This window comes from Pholcus phalangioides, unplaced genomic scaffold, assembly GCF_987345545.1.
Source record: "Pholcus phalangioides strain wild (caught in Gottingen) unplaced genomic scaffold, Ppha-v1.0 ptg000018l_1, whole genome shotgun sequence".
Lineage (NCBI taxonomy): Eukaryota > Metazoa > Arthropoda > Arachnida > Araneae > Pholcidae > Pholcus > Pholcus phalangioides.
Genome location: NW_028301611.1, coordinates 239783 through 260018, shown reverse-complemented (window position 1 = coordinate 260018; position 20236 = coordinate 239783). Strand labels below are relative to the sequence as shown.

General features: G+C 36.9%; 1 protein-coding gene across 1 annotated transcript; it reads right to left on the bottom strand.

Moving 5' to 3' along the window:
• Positions 1–2704: 2704 nt before the first annotated feature.
• On the bottom strand, positions 2705–20216 carry LOC149071481 (protein PRRC1-like). Its single transcript, XM_089247984.1, has 7 exons — positions 20068–20216; positions 17830–17948; positions 17342–17696; positions 15730–15922; positions 10698–10752; positions 9151–9421; positions 2705–8889 (listed from the first exon to the last, which is right to left on the bottom strand). The coding sequence occupies exons 2-7, from the start codon at positions 17909–17911 to the stop codon at positions 8589–8591; spliced, it is 1257 nt and encodes a 418-aa protein (XP_089104110.1). The 5' UTR covers positions 17912–17948; positions 20068–20216; the 3' UTR covers positions 2705–8588.
• Positions 20217–20236: the final 20 nt, after the last annotated feature.

The following is a 20236-nucleotide window of genomic DNA, read 5'->3' as shown; positions in this document are numbered from 1 at the left end:
AGTCCAGGGGATGCAGGGTGGAGGGGAAGGTCAAGGTTTTTATCTTTAATTTATTTTACCTTTGATTGAGCCTTTTTGGAGTGAGCAGAGATATAGGGGAAGGGGCAATCAGGGCCGTAGTGAGAGGGAGGGAGACTTTGGTGGTCACTCCCCACAAAATGTGTTGGAAAATGACAGAAAAAATGGGAAATATGGCCAAATCTATTATATTCTATCACTTTATTCCCCCTCCCCCCCCCCTCCTAACGAAAGTTCTGGGAACGGATCTGGGGGCAATGCAACCCCACGATAAAAGATGTGTGTGTGAGGGGATATTATTCATATATGTGTACGTGACAGATATTATTATGAGCATGCCTCACACTATATATATATGGTAACATCTCCACCTATGGTAACTTTACTTTCAGACATGCCCGCTTCCCCTGACATAAGTATCAGAGCGAAGGTTGAACACGCCTGGAGATCCATCCAACATTTGCAAGCATGTTAGTGATTAAAACTGTCCTAAAGAGCAAGAGATTAGATTAGTGAATGGCCAAAAGAGTTTGTAAATGTGTGACTAAAAGAGTGATCTGGAGAAGTGGTTCTCAATCTTTGGTAGCCAGCAGTCCGGTTTCAGTTGTTTTTGTAAGTGGAAAGCCTGGTCAAAACACGACTAACAGAAAATAAATGGTGGGGGGGGGGGGAGAGAAGGAAATGGGCCCAGTCACTCGTGGCTTGGTATGAATGATGTCGCTGCCGGGCAGTCTGAGAAACACTGATCTAGAAAGCAAAAGATCATGTCAGTGAATGACTAAAAGAATGCATGCACGGACGTGAGTGATTTAGTGAGCTATAGCCCAGAAAGACAAATTCGAGAGGAGTGGTAAAGAAAATAAGACCAGAATGTGAGAAGGGCGCAGAACCATAATCCTCCTCTGATGGTGGAAAACTATGACCTTGCATGTTATGCACAGCCGATCTCCTTGGATGACAAGGATAGAAATTATCACATTGACCAAGGTTCCCACTTGATTGATTACAAAATCTTAACTCTCGGTTGCTCAATGGGAAGAAAAATGTACGTCTGGAAACGTCTTCAGTCATCACACTTCACTCATAGTTTGAAAAATAGATGGCAGCACTATAGCAAATGCCACACACAAAGAAACTTCAAATTAGGTTCACAAAACATACATATACATTCTGACACGTGATACTTCATTAGAAATTTCACCAAGTAATATGGACAAGGTGCATGTACGGTTTAGTAATAGTAGTCTCGCTAAACTGAAAATATGGAAGACAGGCGTCAAGAACACAGAACAAGCACAACTCTGACAGCATGAGCACGTTATTTAGAAACCACACATATTCCAGTTTGTATCAATTTGTTAGAAGTTCCACAGATTTCACAAGGTGCATGTACAGTTAAATAGCTGTAATTGCCTCGCTAAGTTTTAACTTAATAGTAGCGTTGCTTTTTGTGCTGGAACTTCTAACATATTTTGAAAAACGAAATTGTGCCATCAGTACTGAAACTATTCTTGTTACTGGTATTACTACTTAACCAAAAACATTACACACAAATTACATTCCTCACCTTTTCAGCGATTTTTTAAAATTCAAATATCTCAGTGAATATTGACTTGGCCATGGGAGAGACAGAGCAACAACTTTCTAACTGGAAGATTGAAGTACAGGTGGAGACCATATAAAAATGATTTTTTTTTACATCAAAACATAAAGCTTTAAACACTGGTAAGCCGGGATTAAACTGTAAGAAATTGATAGACGACCTTTTATAAAACTTGAAAATGCAACCTGCTCACATTCGAGAAAATTCAATCAATATATAGGCTTATTGGGTTTTTTTTTCAAAATTTTCAAAAGATCTTTTATCAAACTTTTAAAGTGTAATCCCAGCTTTGGAGTTTTACATGGATGGGGGCCTGCTACTAAATCACACATGCATCTCGTAAGGTTTCATCTAAAAAACTTGTAACAAATTGATGAATGTCAGAATGTCCTGTGCGTATATGTTGTGTACCTAACATTTTGTATCTGTGGAATTCCTGCTATGCATTTTATGAAGTGCTGCCACCTGTCTTCTGAATCGAGCAAGTCGACAGGATTGCCTTCAGGGATCAAACTTTGGGGTTCGTAAGTCCCTCCTCCTAGGAGGCTTAACCCAGGCTGAGGGAAGCTGCTCTCGCCAACACTATAAAGACGAGTTTAGTTGCTCCTGCACCAATGATGGATCATATGGAGCAACTGGTCTTGGTCTCCAACAAAAAACCCTATAAAGACTGGACCTTAGTTCCTCTGGCAGATCATAAAGAGGAACTGGTCTTGGTCTCCAGCAATAGAAAATAAACAGAAACCACAAACCCGATGGACAGAAATCACATTTTCTATTGTCTAATGGCATCCCCAAGCCATTCCCTTACTACCAGCGACTGAAAAATGTGATCAATTGTTTGAAGATTCCTAAAATATGACAAATTGCTAAAAAAAAAAAAACTTGAAATACGACCAATGCCGCAAAAATGAAAAAAAATCATGATTTGTAAAAAAAATCTGAGCCCTAGTAATCAGTGATCGTCTGGAATTTTACTTGATTTAAATTAACTAGTAGCAGACCCATCCAAACAAGACCAACTGCATCACGCAACAAAGATGTAAACCATTTAAAGGACAGAAGATGAAAACAAGTATTAAATACATGTACAATAAAACAGCTTTATTTCTAGAGAAATAATGTATATGTCACAGCGCCAGCACATCTTCCAAACATATTCTCACGAAATGAAACACACAATTTGCATTGATTTCATACATAGGGAGAGAAAAAAAAAGTTGATTTCTTATAAGAGCAAAAAGATCATTACTTTGGAGTCTGAGCAACTTTTCTTTTCAATCTTTCAACATAGAAACAGCTAAGAACACATCTCTTGTGATTTACACCAATTTAGAAATGAAAAATTTTCGGAAGAACGTTGAAATTACAGCATTTTAACGTATATAAGGAACCCCCTTTTTGCCCAAATTAGGGGGGAGGCGGAGTTTCCTTATACATGTTAAAATATCGTAATTTCCACAGAAAACATTTAAAAATTGTAATAGCCCTATTTTGAATGAACATGGTGTTACTGGAACAAAATCACCTGAGAGTGAAGTCTCCACTCCAATAATAATACACATCCTCTCTTCTCGAGACAAATTTAATATTGAATGTCACGACCCTCATTACAATGATATTAAAAGTAATGTTAATGTATAGTTGGCATTGATTCATATAAAAATATAATTCAGAACTTGCTACTGCTCTGAGGAAAATCTGGTGTTTGTAATATGAAAAATAAAAAATTTATAAAAAGGAATTAAACTAATTCTATTTCTCATGAAGTAAAAAAAAACCATTGAAATTAATAGGTTGTTTCCGAAGTAGTCCCTTTTTCAAGCAATGCCCTTGTACAATCCTCAGAAACCACCTAACACCGGAGCCCCAACCCCCAATTCTTCCTTCAGTTCTAGTGATGACCAGAAATATATTAAAGAGCAAGACCTAGATGAACAGTTTATTGGGAATAGTCTCTGGATAGTCTTTTCTCTTTTTAACTTAAAGAATCGCAGTGAATTAATCTGTAGCACCGTTCCAACCTCTGGCATCACTCATCACATTTGCATAAAGAAAGCTTGTGAGACTTATATGTAACTAACTCATACTCTCTTGGATACGATATGTCAATTTTGATGTTTATTTTTTCCGATGCATTTAAGGAATTTATTTTTGCTAAGATGCTTTTTTTTTAGAAGTTTAAAACAATAAACGTGATGTTGACATTTGAAAACAACTTGCGTGGATTCAGATCTTTACCAATCAGGTTGTTCAGTTTCATTCTTCCTTACCCACCCCCATAACAGATCTATGATCTATTTTTTTAGTAAAATGAAGCTAGCTCTGTTTATAATTAATTTGATCTATGTTAATGGATGCGCCTCACGAATCAAGTATTTCATCCCATTTTTGAACCGTCTATGCCAAGGGTGGCGAACAGCTGGCACATGGGGATGCGTGCGACCCATGAGGTGATTTTGTGTGGGCCAGTGACTAGGTAAAATTACTGTGTATTAAATTGATCTTCTTATAATTATTTTCCACAGCAGACCTGATCAACAGACTATTCACACATTCATTATTTATAGTTACAATAGTATACAAGTATAATAGTATACAACTTGTATTAACAAGTGGAGAGCGACATTCATGTCATATGTTACAATAGTAATTAGCTATGTTTGCATATCACACAGTCTTCTCATACAAACATATTGCTCTCTAAATTTGTTATTGGAATTTTTACCCCATCTCTTTCCACCACCTGTTTGGGTAAGTTGTCTTTTTGTGGCCTTTGTAGCTGAATGCATATTTTCTGTTCTGCTCACTGTGACGAAACTTTTTCAAAGCAGACGCCAACTCATAATGACACCTTGAAATTATAACTGACTATATATAGGCTATGCGGACCCCAATAATTTCAAAGAGCACAAATGCGTTGTATGGGGATGGCAAGTTCATATTGCATTGTCGAGCAAGTGAGTTCCACACCCACGCAGTGATTTCTTGTGCCGAAAACAGAAGTAGTCATCTATAAATTTCGACATGGCAGGTTAGTGGCATTCCATATTAAAGCAGACTAACACTTTCTCAAACCAAATTACTGATATTCTGTTTCAAGAAGGTAACTCAAGTAATAAATATACATGCATTGTAAGTCTGGTTCTATGTAATCTCAAAGACATACAGGAGCACCAGGTAATAATGTGTGTGCACATCCTTTCACATCTACAGGTAGTCTGTCTAGTTCATGCAAAGCTATTCCATCTTGACCCCATTACGGGTTTATCCCTGATAGTCAATGCCATCCACACAACTGGCTTTTGGCACGCTTTCCACCCGTAAAACAAAGCTTCTCTTGAAGTCTATTGAGGCATGAATCGATTCCTTGAGCATCTATTCAACCCGTGTGGCCCCCACCGGTTGCCAAATAGGAAGTAAAATTTACAAATAATTGCAGAATAATGTAGAAAAAAAATTTTGTCAGTAAAATTTTAACTATGTAATGACTAATTGAATGGAATAATTAGCAATAGAAACAGTAATTTTTGATGCATTGCATCTACTAGCTTGGAACCAGAAAAACAATGGATATGTATAAGTTAATGGAAAAGTAGAGCCCATAAGGAAAATTTTTAATGACTAAATTGTTAGTTTTTCACCATATTGGCAGGCACAAATCTACAAGTTTTCTGGGTAATTTTACAGATGTGGCTTATCCGTGTTGTCCCTGGTACGTCCTGCGACACTGCAGCTGACCATTATGTTGGTCCTTGAACAGTGAGAAGTTGACAACCACTGATCTTATACCATTGTAATATATTCGTGTTCAGCTCATTACTTTCCCAAAAGGCTCTTGCAATGTTTCAAATATGTCTGATTCTGATACTTTCAGTCTAAAGCAAAACTCTTGCACCATCATTACCCGTTTCCTTCACAGGTGAGAACAACAACCACCCCTTTCCCTTGCATCTATGTCAATCCACAAAAAATCATTGGCCAGAACATTCCACTTCTAAATATTTCTTCATATGCAAGATGAGTGGGAATTCTCAGCTAATTACTTTTTGATCTGCGAAAGGATAAAAAAGGTTTTGACAACAGACATCTCTCTTACAATTTATTAAAATCTTGCGTGATTTGAACATTAAAAAAATAAACAAATGAACAGTAACTTCACCACAAGACAGTTTTGAAGTCATAAACGAAGCATTCATTACATATAAGTACAATAGAATCTGGTTTAACCAGAAGGGGATGCTCACAGTCCACTTTGGACGTAGAGAACCTGAATAGAGACAATATTAAAAATATGAAAAATAATACTAGCCTGCCAATCATGGGTGAATTTATTTTGTCTTATAGCTTTTTCCCATACTTATACAGCTATATGATCCCATGTCGCTTCTAAAACTTATCGAGCGAATCTTGTTTTGTCCCAAGCAATTCCTCGCCATCCAGTTTTTAATCGAAGATCATTGCCTTCTGTTGCAAAATGGCAAAATATAATTAAATGTACTCTCTGTAGCTTTTTTTTTCAAAAAATGCTCATCTGAATACAGCCAAATTTTTTGGATATCTTAATGAGACCCATGAGAGAGAGTTTATGAAATAAAAAAATAGTTCAATTTTTGACCACCGGGCAAAAAAAATGAACTTTTTTATTGCATTTTATATTTTCCCACAGTCCATATAGCGTATATACCAAGTTTCAATGGAATACGTCTACCAGAACGGGCGCTATGCAGGTCTGAGTAGTTTCAGTATACTGACATTACTCCAACTATATAACACCCGTTCTGGAGAACGTATTTCATTGAAACTCGATATATACGCTATACAGTCCTTAGGAAAAAGGAAAATTCACCAAAAAAAACGTCAAATTTTCACCCGGAGGTCGAAAATTTAACTCTTTTTTTTTCAAATTTCATAAATCTCTCTTCCACGGTCTCATTAAGATATCCTAAAAATTTGGCTATATTCGGATAAAAAATTTTTGAGAAAAACTACTCAGAGTGTGGGAACTTTAATTTTAATCACCCTGCATATGTCTTCTCATTGGGCATGTTATAGTCTAACTAAACAAAACTGCTTCATCACTTACTACCGAAAGATTTTCTTAAAAGGTAAAAATGGCAAAGGTATATATGCTCAAAATATGGTCCGTGGATGGTATCATAATAGAAACAATTCATGCGTCTTCTGCCAAACAAGAAATGCCAAATCAGACCATTATTCATTTGAGTGCACAAACTGGAATCAGCAAAGGCGAGCTGTTTTTGTTCCGGGTGCATGTCAGGTTGGAATCCTTAATTTGTATAAGAGGAATGAGGTATTTTATAGAAAAGAGGCTGCAATGTGTAATCAGCAAGTCGTGCTACAGCGTGAGTTTTAAGGAAAAATGAATCATCTCTCTCTGTGGTATAACGGTCGGTGCATTTGCCTGGTATGCAAGAGGTCCTGGGTTCAATTTATCAATGAAGAAACCAACACTTTTTTTTCTAAGTTCACCTTGGTATAGGAAGCCTATTGATTTCATGTATCTTTTAGCTGAGCAAAAAAATCCTCATCCATTATTTAGGACTTTTTCTGGGAAAAAACTATGCTTGGCTCCTAAGAAAGGGTGCTACATTATTTTTTTTATTTTTCCAGCCCTGCATGTTATGCTATTGTAGAGTCTTTTGATTGGGACTATTTCTCTTCACACTAACACTGCACCTCTATTTCACTTGTCACTACTACTGCTAAACCACATAATTTTTAAATATTGTTTTGAGGAATTTTTAAACGAATTGGCTGCGCACTAGAAGATGCTGTGTATGTGTTGTGTACCTCATATGTTTGTTTCTGAGAAATGCATCTCATGTGTACAAGTGCTGCCACATGTCTTCAAAAGAAACAACTTAGCAGAATACGTCACCTGTACATATTTTGCCTGAATTTCAAACACTGTTGGCCCAATTGCTGAGACTTTTGAAAATGGGAGACCGGCTCACCTTCCACTCATTACTGGAACTCGTCATTGCAACAGTGAAATGATTATGTGATCAGCCAACCTATTCTGGCTATGCATGCCTCAGTCAACAGAAACTGAAATTCCGTAGAAGAATATGTACGAGATGCATGTACGGTTAAGTATATTCAATAGGGACTTGGTTAATCAAGATTCTACAGTACAGGTATTCACTATCGCAAGAGAAAACCTTTTCTCAATAAAATACTGACAGTAAACAAAGCTGAGAATTTTGGTTTTTTTTTGTTTTTTTTTGCCAGCGAGCTGTGTCATTCAATTTATTCTTCATGGCACCCAAATCTTGATTATAAATGTTCTGAGCTTGAGACAATGTTCAGAAATTTCACATCTAGCACAATGCAGTAGAACCTTGTCACACCGTTGAAAAAGCATGGTTTAGATCAGCATCATAACCCGACTGTGGTACAATGAGATAATTCAATAAGGACCTTTTCACTTCAGCAAAATAACAGGGAGAAGGATGGCGTTCGCAACACAATATATCTAATCCCACAGTATCTCAGGGGGTTGCTACTTGTGTACAGGACATGACCACATTCACCCAGCCTCACATTTTTGCAAGATATTCAAGCATTTTCCCAAGAATGGGCGAATCTGGACAGCTACTGTGTACAGAACGAAACAACATATTTAACTTTTTTCACTTATATATTGCATGTAGAATCTGTTCGCTCAAATGAGCATGCTAAATTTATGGACAACCTTAAAAAAATACAGAAAAGGAAAAAAAATCATAAACCAAAAAATACTTGCACTCAGATTAAAATATTTTGCTATTTATAAAAAAGAGAGAGAGCCATCCCACTCTTTCTATCTGTTCGTCATTACCAATCTGCATTCGTCCAATCACAATCGAGAAATATTAACCGATTTCCTTTAAATGCAACACATCGCATTATCCATATCGTCTTTGCATAGTCGAACTATGATGAATATACATATACACACATACTATCGTTTCAACTGACTTTTGTACATTCCCGCAAGAGTTTTCGCTGCAAGCAGTATCATGTCCCTTCTTGAAACACCGGTCAGTGCTTGGTGCCACATGGAGTGGTGCACGCCCATTGCCGAGCCAATCACTTGTCCTATGGTGACAGCATAGCCAGACCAACCGAGCGGATAATCTGGAGGAGTTTGTTCTTTAGCTTGCATAGCAAAATGTGAATCTACTGGGACCGACTGGGTGTAAACTTGCAATGTTATACCTGCTTCTGGATCCGACAGCATAACTACGCCTAGATCAAACCATCTACAATGAGAGAAAATATAAATTACATCCATAGGACATGTTATACAAGAGGACTATTTAAATAGCACTGAAACAATTTGGAACATGTATGAACTGATTTTTCTCCTCAACCCTCCCTGAAATTGATGATTTTTTTAATGCCACCTACCCCACTTTAAAATCTCTGGGATCTAGCATAAGTACTAGTGGCCGGGACACATTATATTGATTAGAAAGACTTATATTAAGTTGTTTCCTCTGAAAATATCACATTAAACTCACTTGTCCGGGGTCAATTCAGCCAAGAAATTTTCTACGGCAACAACCACATGTTGATCAGGAATGAGTCCTTGCTGTCTGAGACTGCTTATCCTCTCCTCGGCTGCTTTGACGCCTGCAGAAAATCCAACAGGTTGAGGGGCGATGCTGGTAGACTGTGCTGGCACGCCTTCTACTGTCGCTTTGCCGAAAATAGACTGGAAAGCTTCTCTAACTGCAGAGATTTTAACTTCGCTGCTCGATGCAACAACCAGGCTTATATCGCCACCAGAATCTTCAATGCAAAAGATGAATATTAGCCATTGAAGTATCTCAGTAGAAATAAATGTCAGAAAAATAAAACAACTTTAACAGTATTGAAATGGATGCATGTGGTATAAAAGAAAATATTTCAACCCCCAATATTTAAAAAATATCAGAATTTTGGGGTGGACAATGAATTTCTCTACGCCTTCCACTGGCCCTGCATTAGCCAGCATGCTGGGAAATTTGAATCACAGCTTCTGGAAAATTCTTAAATAATTCTTTATTATACAAATCCATTGAATTGGCTGAATGCATACTAGTAAGCCACACATGCACTTCGTCCATATTCCTCTGCGGAACTTCTAATGAATTGGTACATGTTGGAATATGCATGTTTGTGTTGTGAACCTACCGCAGTGTGTTTTTTCTGCGTAATGTTTGTTATGCGTAGTGCTTACATCCCCAATCAGTTTTTCTAACTATATATGAGTGAAGTGTAATGATATAATAATTGTATTGTTGTAGGCCTGTTGTTCTCTGTGGCGAAACTTTTTAACAAGGAGATTAGCTCGCATTTGTGCCTCAAAGTTGGGAACCACAGAAAACCAACTTTAGCTGGCCACCACTGTGGCAATGATGGCCAAATGCATACTGAGATACTTATTCTTGCTTTTTCCAGCCTGCTGGGAACAGACCAGACCCAACATTCATAAAATCTGGTGGCGTGCCAGCTAATGAGGAAGAATACAGTATTTTGAGTTTCATTTCGCAAATGTAATATTTTCTCATCTTTCCTCCTCATTCCAATTCACAACCCACACACATCGATGCTTCGCCTATTCCCCATCCCGACTCCAATTTTTGTCTGTTTTTTTTTATAGACTGCATAACTACCCATACAGTCATCATTTGAGTGATTTTTTTTGTAAATGAATGGCTACAATATGATGTATTAATTTTGTGATAATAATTGAATTACCTCTTATAAATGGAATAATGTACATTTTCAAAATTTTTTGTTTTCCGTGATGCACCAGTATATTAGTTTTGTGCCCGAGTGGCATAGTAAGAAACTCATCTTCCACTATGAAGACTACCGTCAAGATCCACAGGTTCAAATCTGGGCAAGAACATCAGAAACAAGTTCTTTACCTACCGAGCCTGAGGTGGCCAATAGAAAGTGCCCTCATTTCCCACCTAACTCCACTGGTTTGAAATTATATGATTCTATGACTTAATATGACTATATATAACAAAGATGGTATGTGGTAAAGTAGTATTATTAGTTTCGTTTATATGCTTACAAATGATTTCTTTCATCCCAGGATCCAATGTTGTGATCATACTATCTACAGAGCTCTACGAATAAAAAAAGATCCACATAATTAGAACACAACTAGAAAAACTACAATACATGTTAATAAATCATTAACTCCTTAAGAAAGCCGTTCTCAACCTTTTTGACTCGAGGAGCACTTTTTTAAAATTTGTTCATCAAACTTACTGATTTATTATTATTCAAAAATATTTAAAATAATTTTTTCGAATTTGTTTTTTGTATTTTCCTCGAGCGGCCGTGGAGCCCCTGAGGTGTTCACACGGAGCACCGGTTGAGAACCACTATCTTAAGCTACTAAATCACACATTCATTTAGTGAAAATTCCTTTGAGGAATTTTTTACAAATCGGGCACGTCACTGGGTGTATATTCCCGATGCCCAAGAAATGGTTTTGTTTTTTTGTTTAAAATGCTGCATCTATTTCTCAAATTGGAAATTAAGCCAATGTCTGAATATCTATGTTTTGCAACTATCGTGTTGTGCTCTCTGTAGAGGGACTTTTTGAATGAGAGAAAAGCTCAAGTTTGAAATGTTTTCATCAAGAAGCTTGGCAGAACTATCCTGTTATGTGAGCATTAAGGCAGTTATTGCATGACAATGTGTGGTCTTATCCTGCCGTGTAAGTCTAAGAATATTTGACCAAGCACCACTTTGCTCGCTTGAATGAGCGAGTGACCTGTACTATATCAGATCTTGTAGCGGAAAAGACAGACCGGTATCAGGAATTATGGGTGGTGCCCGAGATTCACTCTCGTTGGCAGAGTGTTTGAATGAGGAAGTTGTTGTCATGGCATCCACACCGTGCTGTTTGTATTGTAGGCGCTGTTATCTCTCTAATGTAATTTGTGTTTTCCTTAAATAAGTGTTCCAAACAGTGTGTGACTACAATCTTTTTGTTCCACTAAGACGGAGGTGCACAACCTCTGATCAGAGGGCCAAATATGGCCCGCCAAGGGGTTTCATCTGGCCAGAAAAATTTGTTCCAGTAAAAAAAGTATTAATACTTACAACACAATAAATACCTAGGCTGACTATATTTTTTCATAAAAATATGGGATATTGCCAATAAAGTTGCTTTTTTTTTCAGCCAAACAATGTAAAGACAATTAAAGTTGCCACTTACAGCCAAAAAAAAGTTTCAAAGGCAAGTAAATTTGCCAATTAGAGCGAAAAATTTGTCAAACTGAAATGCAATTGCCAACTATTGCTGAAAGTGGAAAAAAATTGCTAGTCGCTAGAAATAGAGCATACTGCTAGTCAAAATATAATTAACCAAAAAAAACATGTTTTACAAATGTGAAATAAATTTATATGACTATAATTAATTATGGTAATAAGTCATAATTACCATTGTATGATATAAAGCACAGCAAATTGAACTCAATTAAAATAATAAAAAACTTTGATAAACAAAACATTTAAAAAACGAGACTCGCGCTGCTCCAAACATGTCTATCTCGTCCTGCTCTCACTCACACTGAGAAAAAACAGGAGACAATCATGTAGACAACAAAAAGCAGACGACAACAATATCTTCTGCAATAACACATACTCTCAACAGACAAGATAGACAGTTTTCTCTATTAAAACTTCTTTCCTCTATGATAACTTTTCACGTAGGCTCTAACAACCATAATAAAATTTGTCATGAAAATATTCTTAATTTTATTTCAAAAATTCAACTAGTCTTGTTGAAAATAGGGAGAAAAATGGGACATTTTATATGAAAAAAAAAAGTTGGTCAAAATTACAGGAATATCCCGTAAAATATGGGTCATATGCACACTTTTTATATGACCGGCAAGAGAAAGTAGTGCCATGTATCTGGCCCGCAGACTGAAAAAGGTTGTGCAGCCCAGCACTACAGCCTTGAAAAAGCTATATGTATTTAATTTCAAGATTCCATGTATTGGATTTTTGTATCTGCTTCCTCAATAAATACTCACTCCACATCATACCCACGCTCCACCGCATTCATTGAGTGATTTTTTCTTTATAAAAATGCTGTTGAAAGGGAAGGATTATAATTTTCTAGCAACACAATCAGCTATAACAGATCTGCTGAGCAGCATACTGAATGACAAATGCTTCTGACGAAGATTTACATTGTTATAGGTCACTATCTTTCAGAGAAAATGGCAAGATCTTTTACCAATAAAGTCAGGCTCACTTATAACGAACACAGATATTACGAATTTTTACATGCAACAAAGCTTTTCCACGTCCCATGAATTTTGTACTGGTTACACTGCTCAACAAAGAAAAACAATTTTCATGTTCTTAAGGAAATTTTAATGGTTTAAGGGTATATTAGGAATGCTGATTCCGAATCTGACATTGGTTTTGTCAGATTAGCTCTATTTTTTGTGATAAAGCAAAAATTAAATTTCAATGGTAAGATACAGGGTGATCAGCGGATAAGCCCTTATTTCAAAATTAAATATCTCTACAATAAAGATCAATAGAATTATGCGGTAAATGGTACGTTTATTAGCAAAACTGTAAGAATGTTGTACAGAAATTTTGAAAATTTAGTTTTTTTTTTTAATTTGTTAAAATTAAAAAAGAAGATTTTGGGGTTCCGAAAATTCTCATTTGTGTGAAGAGAAACCACTGCATTCGCCTAAAGTTACTGCATGGGCTGCGGTATACGCCAGACGCATTATCGGCCCCTTCTTCGTGCGAGAAACGATTACTACTGAACGTTACGTTACAATTTTGGAACAATTTGTCAGCACACATGGCGCATACCGCAGCCCATGCAGTAACTTTAGGCGAATGCAGTGGTTTCTCTTCACAAAAATGAGGATTTTCGGAACCCCAAAATCTCCAGTTTTGCTTTTTTTTTTTAAATTTTTAAAAATTAAAAAAAAACTAAATTTTCGAAATTTCTGTACAACATTCTTACAGTTTTGCTAACAAATGTATTGTTTACCGCATAATTCTATTGATCTTTGTTGCAGAAATATTTAATTTTGAAATAAGCGGCTTATTCGCTGATCACCCTGTATAAGCAGTGTACAAATCACATTGTAGAGAGTATGCATTATCTCAAAATCTAGAGCCAACTGAGAAAAAAAAATGCCAGATTCAGAATCAGCCCCCCCCCCTCAAAATCACTGAAATATCTCTGCCAATTATTTTTTGTACTGATTTATAATGCAGTGTTTCAATGTGATTTGTATGCTGCTTATGATATTACCATTTTCATGGTATTTACCAATGTTCACTTTATATCAAAAAACTACAACCAATCTGGCAAAACAAATGCCAGATTTGAAATCAGTGAAATATCTTTGAGAATGAAATCTGTGTTGAGCAGTCTTATCTGTGCTATTTTGATTGCTTATAACAAACACAGATTTCAGCAAACATTGCTTATGGCGAATATTCAACCAGTTTTCAAAAGTGAATTTTGGTGAATTTCTTTGTAATCTTATTGGTAAATTTACCTTTCTATAATGTGTAGATACAACTAATAATGCCCACTTTCTTTCACTGAAAGACATTCTAGCAGAGTTTTTTGCTTTTTTTTACTTTTCTGTTATGTGTACAAATCCTATTTTGTTTGCAGAAAATCTTATCAGAAAGAAAAGACTGAAGTTCTATCCCTTAAGAATCTAACCTCCAAGGCACCTTTAGTGCACATTTGTCAATCTTTAGCTAGATTTGGACTTTAATTGTGGTGCCTTTATCGTGGGGGAAGGGGGTAATTTTTTTGTTAATTTTTAACATTTTAAAGTTGTTTGTAAGCCAAAAATTGAGGAGGAAAATAATGAGGTATCCAAGCAATTCAGGATGCCTCTAAGTTTGTTATCCTTTAAGACTTTTAAAGAAATTAACATGCGAAATGTGGTTTTTTCAAAGCGAAAAATGATTTAACGTTCGCAATCATATCATGAAGAAAAACACAACAAATATTTCCGTATATATGTATTAAACTATGAAAAATTTTGATCTTTCTTTTGACCTCTTTTGATGAGTTAAATCTCAACTTTAAAAATGCTCAGATTATAGAAAAATGTTCATAATGCATTTAAATTAAGTTTCATTTTGTTCAAATGCAAAGTCGGTATTAATTCGGTACATATACAGGGTGTTCTGTTAATGGACAGACTCAGAGGGTTGTTAGGAGACATCAAGAGGAACAAAAATTGGAATGGAACATGGTGTCACAAACCATGCTGAGAGGGTGAAAATCGCAAAAAACTCATGCAGGTTTTTCGACGTCACACTAGAACAATACAAAAAGATTTTATTAATTATTACAAGAGTTGTTGAAGTGGTGGCCACTGACGTCATTGCACAGTCTACAAATGACGTAAAAACAATTCCCGAACGTGCTCGGAGATACCAGGCATGCCTTTGATGCTTGGTCGCCCCAGGCTCTGTAAGTAAAAAACTTTCTTCTGATGTTCTATGCTCGGATTCGAACCCATGGACCTTAATAGTAACCTTCATAGTGGAAGACGAGCATCTTTACTACTGCGCCACCTGAGAACTCTAACTTATGCTGTCCGCAGCACATGATCCTACCTAGTGCATGCATTTCCCGATGCTACTTACATCAGATATGGTGAGTGAACCCACGAACACATTCAGCGATCAACTGACATCCACCTTTCATCTCCTCTAGACTTAAAGCCTGCACGCATTTTTCGTGATTTTCACCCTCTAAACGTGGTTTGAGAGACCATGTTCCATTGTAATTTTTGTTTCTCTTGATGCCTACTAACAACCCTCTGAGTTTGTCGGTTCATTAACAGAACACCCAGTGTAACAAAGTTGGCATATAATGAATAGTTTTACTGTTTTTTCGACTTTGTTATAAGCGAGTCCAACCGTACTGAACAGCCTATGTATTCAAGTTCTACTCTAAAGTGTTTCCAGCTGCTAAACAGTGAGTACTGAATAAACTAGCACAAAGAAAATGACATCAACATCACATATTAAATTTGAAAGGGAAGGATAAACATGTAAAATTATTTTTTTATTACCTTGGCTTTTTCAGCAACTTTGTTAAGGAACTCACTTCCTTTTATCCAACCCCAGACACCTTTTTCACCCTGAGTACTTGAGCTTACATAGTTATCATCAAGAGGGAGATCAAAAGCAGCCTGTGGTATTTGAGGGTCACCAGGATCTGCAAAAGCACCCATGGGTACAGTTGCACCAGTCATATAACCTTGTCTGGACAAAGAAAAAAAAAACATTATGAAAGATATACTCAAATCTACATATATAGTGAAACTCCTTGACTGACCATACATTTTTTTTCCAACATATGATCCTGGATAATCTGAGGTGGATGGAATCGAGGCCACCTCGGATTATCAAAAATCTTGAATTTTTTAAAAGCAATTAAAAAAATACCAAAAATTAGAAATATGAAAAGGGCGCAAAGATGAGAAAGAGTGACTGAGGAGAGTTGGAGATGGGATTGATGGTGAATGGTGATGAGACACTGATAGCTTGCAAGTGCCTTTCCAATGATTTTACTAAAGCAATTAGAGGACAATGCCATTGCTCACCATTCCGTAGAAAACTGTCACACTTGCACCTCTTTTTCAGTGAAAAATTAAAGTTAAAATTGTCTACATCAATTCAAAGGAGCCTAATATGTATTTCATTACACCAGTTACCCATTTTAAGGGTGGGGGCGTTCCTTTCAAACTGTGTGATACGTATGTACTATGTAGTATGCCTGAAAAAAAATAAAGAAGTTGGGTTCATGAAGTAAAGAAAGATAGAGTATCAAGAAGAAAATTCAAAAATTTTCAGTGCCTTGGATTATCCGGAAACTTGAACTTTCAGGGCTTTACTATATCTAACATGCAGGGTTTAAGCTAGATAAAAATTCCTTCAGCAAAAAATTTAAATTGGGGGGGGGGTGAAACTTTAGCAAAATGCAAAAATGCTAATGATTAATGGATGTCTACTTATTTCGAACCTCCTGTCATGGCCCCCACAAGAGGTGGGCTGACAAGGCTCCAGCCCTGGGGATGGGGATGATTTTCACCATTTTTTTGCTTTTTCATGCTATAAATTCATCATAAAGGGGTCCGTGAAAGTGTGGTTGAGAGGGCCCACAGAAGATCCCAGCTCCATGATGTGGGGGGGGGGGGCCATGCCTCCTGTACACATTTTTGCCAAAAGTGGCTACTTCTTCTTTCGCATTCTTTTGCAAGATTTTCTTTTGTATTTTGCAAAAAATGCAACCATAGCTTCAACCCTGCCAGCATGACAAAAAAATGATTATTTTAATACATTGATTGCAAGTTTCTGATGCTTTTTGACGGTTTGATTCTGTTTTTCACACACTTTGTCATGTCAAAAACCAAACCCTGGTATCAATGCGCACATGATAGGTACACCAGTTTAGCTCATCAGCCGTACCCATATCACACATCTGGCCCACAGACTGAAAAGTTCAAGCACCCCCTCCCCCCCATTCGTGTTAATAATCTTTGAAGACATAATTTTTGTATTTAAAATATACATATATAAATGTAGCTGGACATTTTTTGTAATAAAATTGGTTCCAAATAAAAATGAATCAGACACCAAGCTATAGTGACAGTAATTTTGCTATGCCAAAAAATATCTTACCCAGGTGGCACATAAGGCAATGTAGTAGCTTGTGGTGGGGGTGCCATTGGCGCCATCAAGTTGAACGATGGAGGAGTTGCACCTTGGGGCGATGGTGTTTTAAAAGCTGAAGATATTCCCATCTGCTGGTTGGGATTATACATAGGCACTGCAGAAACAGAAGCCGCAGTAGGGTCGACCGCAAACTGAGAAGAGCTGACAGCAGAGGAGGCAGGCGGCGGGAAATAGGAAGGACCAGCCAGCTGTGCTTCCTGACCAAAGCTTGAAGACACGTCCCCTAAGGGAGGTGCAATAGATACTGGTGGTGATGATAGAGCAACAGGATTGGCCCCTTGAGTCGAACTAGTCACAGGCTCTATAGAAGAAAAAAAAGAAAAAAGTTTAAAGTCTGAATAAATGACAAAATTTTAGAACAGTAGAATAGAAAGCATAACTCCAAAAAAAAAAAAGCTTTGAAGAAAGGTTATTCAGTTTTAACAGCATCCTACCTCTATGGCCAGACTCATCAGTTTTGCCAACAAATTCAAAAGTTGATTCACCATTTGTATCGTCATTTACTTCTTCCATCATATTTGATCCTTGTTTCTTTATCAATTAGATGCTTACCCTGGTAAGAAAAAATTAGAAAATATAAATAATGTACACCAGAACCCTGCTAATCTGAATGACTTAGAAAAAGTGCATGAAAACAATGGGAGAAAAGACCAGCCCCATGTGCGAACCATCATGGTCCACTGAATAAATGAGCCCTTACCAGGACTGACACAATCAGCTCATTTGATCATTTTTGTCACACGATGGTCATTTTCTGCACACTGGGGTTAATTAGACCCCCCACGACATACATTTTACTGCCAATTCCAAATGGCGGTATTTAAAATTCCAACTTTTCATTTTTCTGTTCTCACAGAGGTTGGTGGTGCGCTAACTCCCTTGGTGCAAAACTTCCTTTGATAGCAATCTTTTTTTGTACCTTCGTGCCAGGATAGTTTCTGACAAGGAAAAATTGGGTATCCAACTTTTGACACCTCGAAACATCTTTAATACAGTAGTACTCTCTGTAATCCGGCCCATCCAATAATCCAATGTTTTTTTAGGCATTTTCTTCAAGCATAGAAGAGGAAAACATGTCACTGCATATCTTTGTGCAGAAGTTTATATTACTTAAATGGGCTTTTTGGATTACTATTAATCTAATAATTTCACAATTTCTGTAATTCAGTACACCCTGATCTGATATGTTCCAGATTAGCGAGAGTCTACCGTACTTCAAAGCCAGTATTTTATCTACCCCAGCTACTGTGCCCTATATAATCAATGTTAAATGTTACCATGAGGTTGGTTATGATTTCATTCATGAGCCAAGAAAACAGCAACTGCCATTATAACTGGGTTGCATGTGGACAGGGCATAAAAGAAGAAAAGCAAAAGTCCAGCATATCTATTTTAGAACCCCACGGTCGAAACGAGAAAGCACATGTAGATGTAGATATACCTTTATACTTTGGAAAACATGGTCATATGTAATTTTTTCAGTTACAAATACGTCAATTTTCAATCATTTTGAAATTGACATGATTGGACGTCAGCATGCTGATGGTCTATAGGATGGTCTCATAGGATCATAGCCCAGTCACACGACATAAAGGGGCGGGGGGTTGATTCCAAATTAACTTCATGGATTAACATTTTCCTTGTAGAGAAGTGCTTTTATTCATGAGGCCCTCCCCTCATTAAAATGAATCAGTGGTGGCAAGTCAGTATCTCACATATGGTGCAGTATCTCAATTCACTTGATGTACTGATAGTAAAAAGAATCTGACCACAGGTTCGATCCTGGGGAAGGACACATAGATAAGTTCTTTCCCTATTGGACCTGAAGCAACCACTAATAGATGGTTCCTTAATACACTCTCGCCTTTCTATCCAAGTCGATGACAGAAGAATAACATGACTTTCTCTGAAGTGTCTTGTTGTTAGTTTCCCGTCATTTTTGATTTAACAGCCTTGTTTTTTTTTTACTTTTAAGCATATGTGGTTTTTTTTTTTTTTTGGCAATGACTTGATTGAAAGCAATGACTGTTTCACTCTTGGAAAATTCTTGTCATGGCATGAATGAAATTCACCTCACTCATGGAATCATAGCTACGGGAATCGCTGTTAAACAAAGTTCTGCCCTCACGTTTAAACAGTCATGCCCGTGCAGGCTTCCACTAGCCGGATTAAATATATATTTAGTGTTTTTATAAGAAAGATAGACACAGGGGTTTTGGATCATTTTTAACATAGTGAGGCGTTAATAAATGAGCCAATGGGGGAGGGGCCTCGGCACCCAAATCATTAAGCATCATCATCCATACTGAATTTATTCATTTTACTTCACTATTTTAATTCATTATTCCCAATTCCGTTCAGTACTTTAGCACCGAAAGGGCATTTTTTTATATAAGTCGAAAATGAGCCTCTAAACTCGCCCTAGTTACACAGAATTACTAGGTTTCTATTGAACACGTAAAGAATACATATTTATCAATGAATTCCGGTAAAACGAATCTTTCGCTTATCCGAACAAGTCCATGATCCAGTCAGTTCGCATTATCGGGGCCCCTACGGTAATTAAAATGTTAAATCATTTTACACTTGACATATGCTGTTTCAAAACAAAAGCAATTAGTAAACAATAAATTGTAATGTGAGTGTTTACACAACGAAAGAAAAAAACTTACCTTTGTTCCAACTGCTTTGATTCCTCTGAGTCAGTCTAAATTTATTTGTTTTTAAAAATTAATATCACTGCCTTCAAATTTACTAAGTATAGCGTATACACCACCGCTCTGCAAGAAGCCACGTTAAGCGAAGATATTTATCAGTTTTTGACTTTACAACTACTGACGC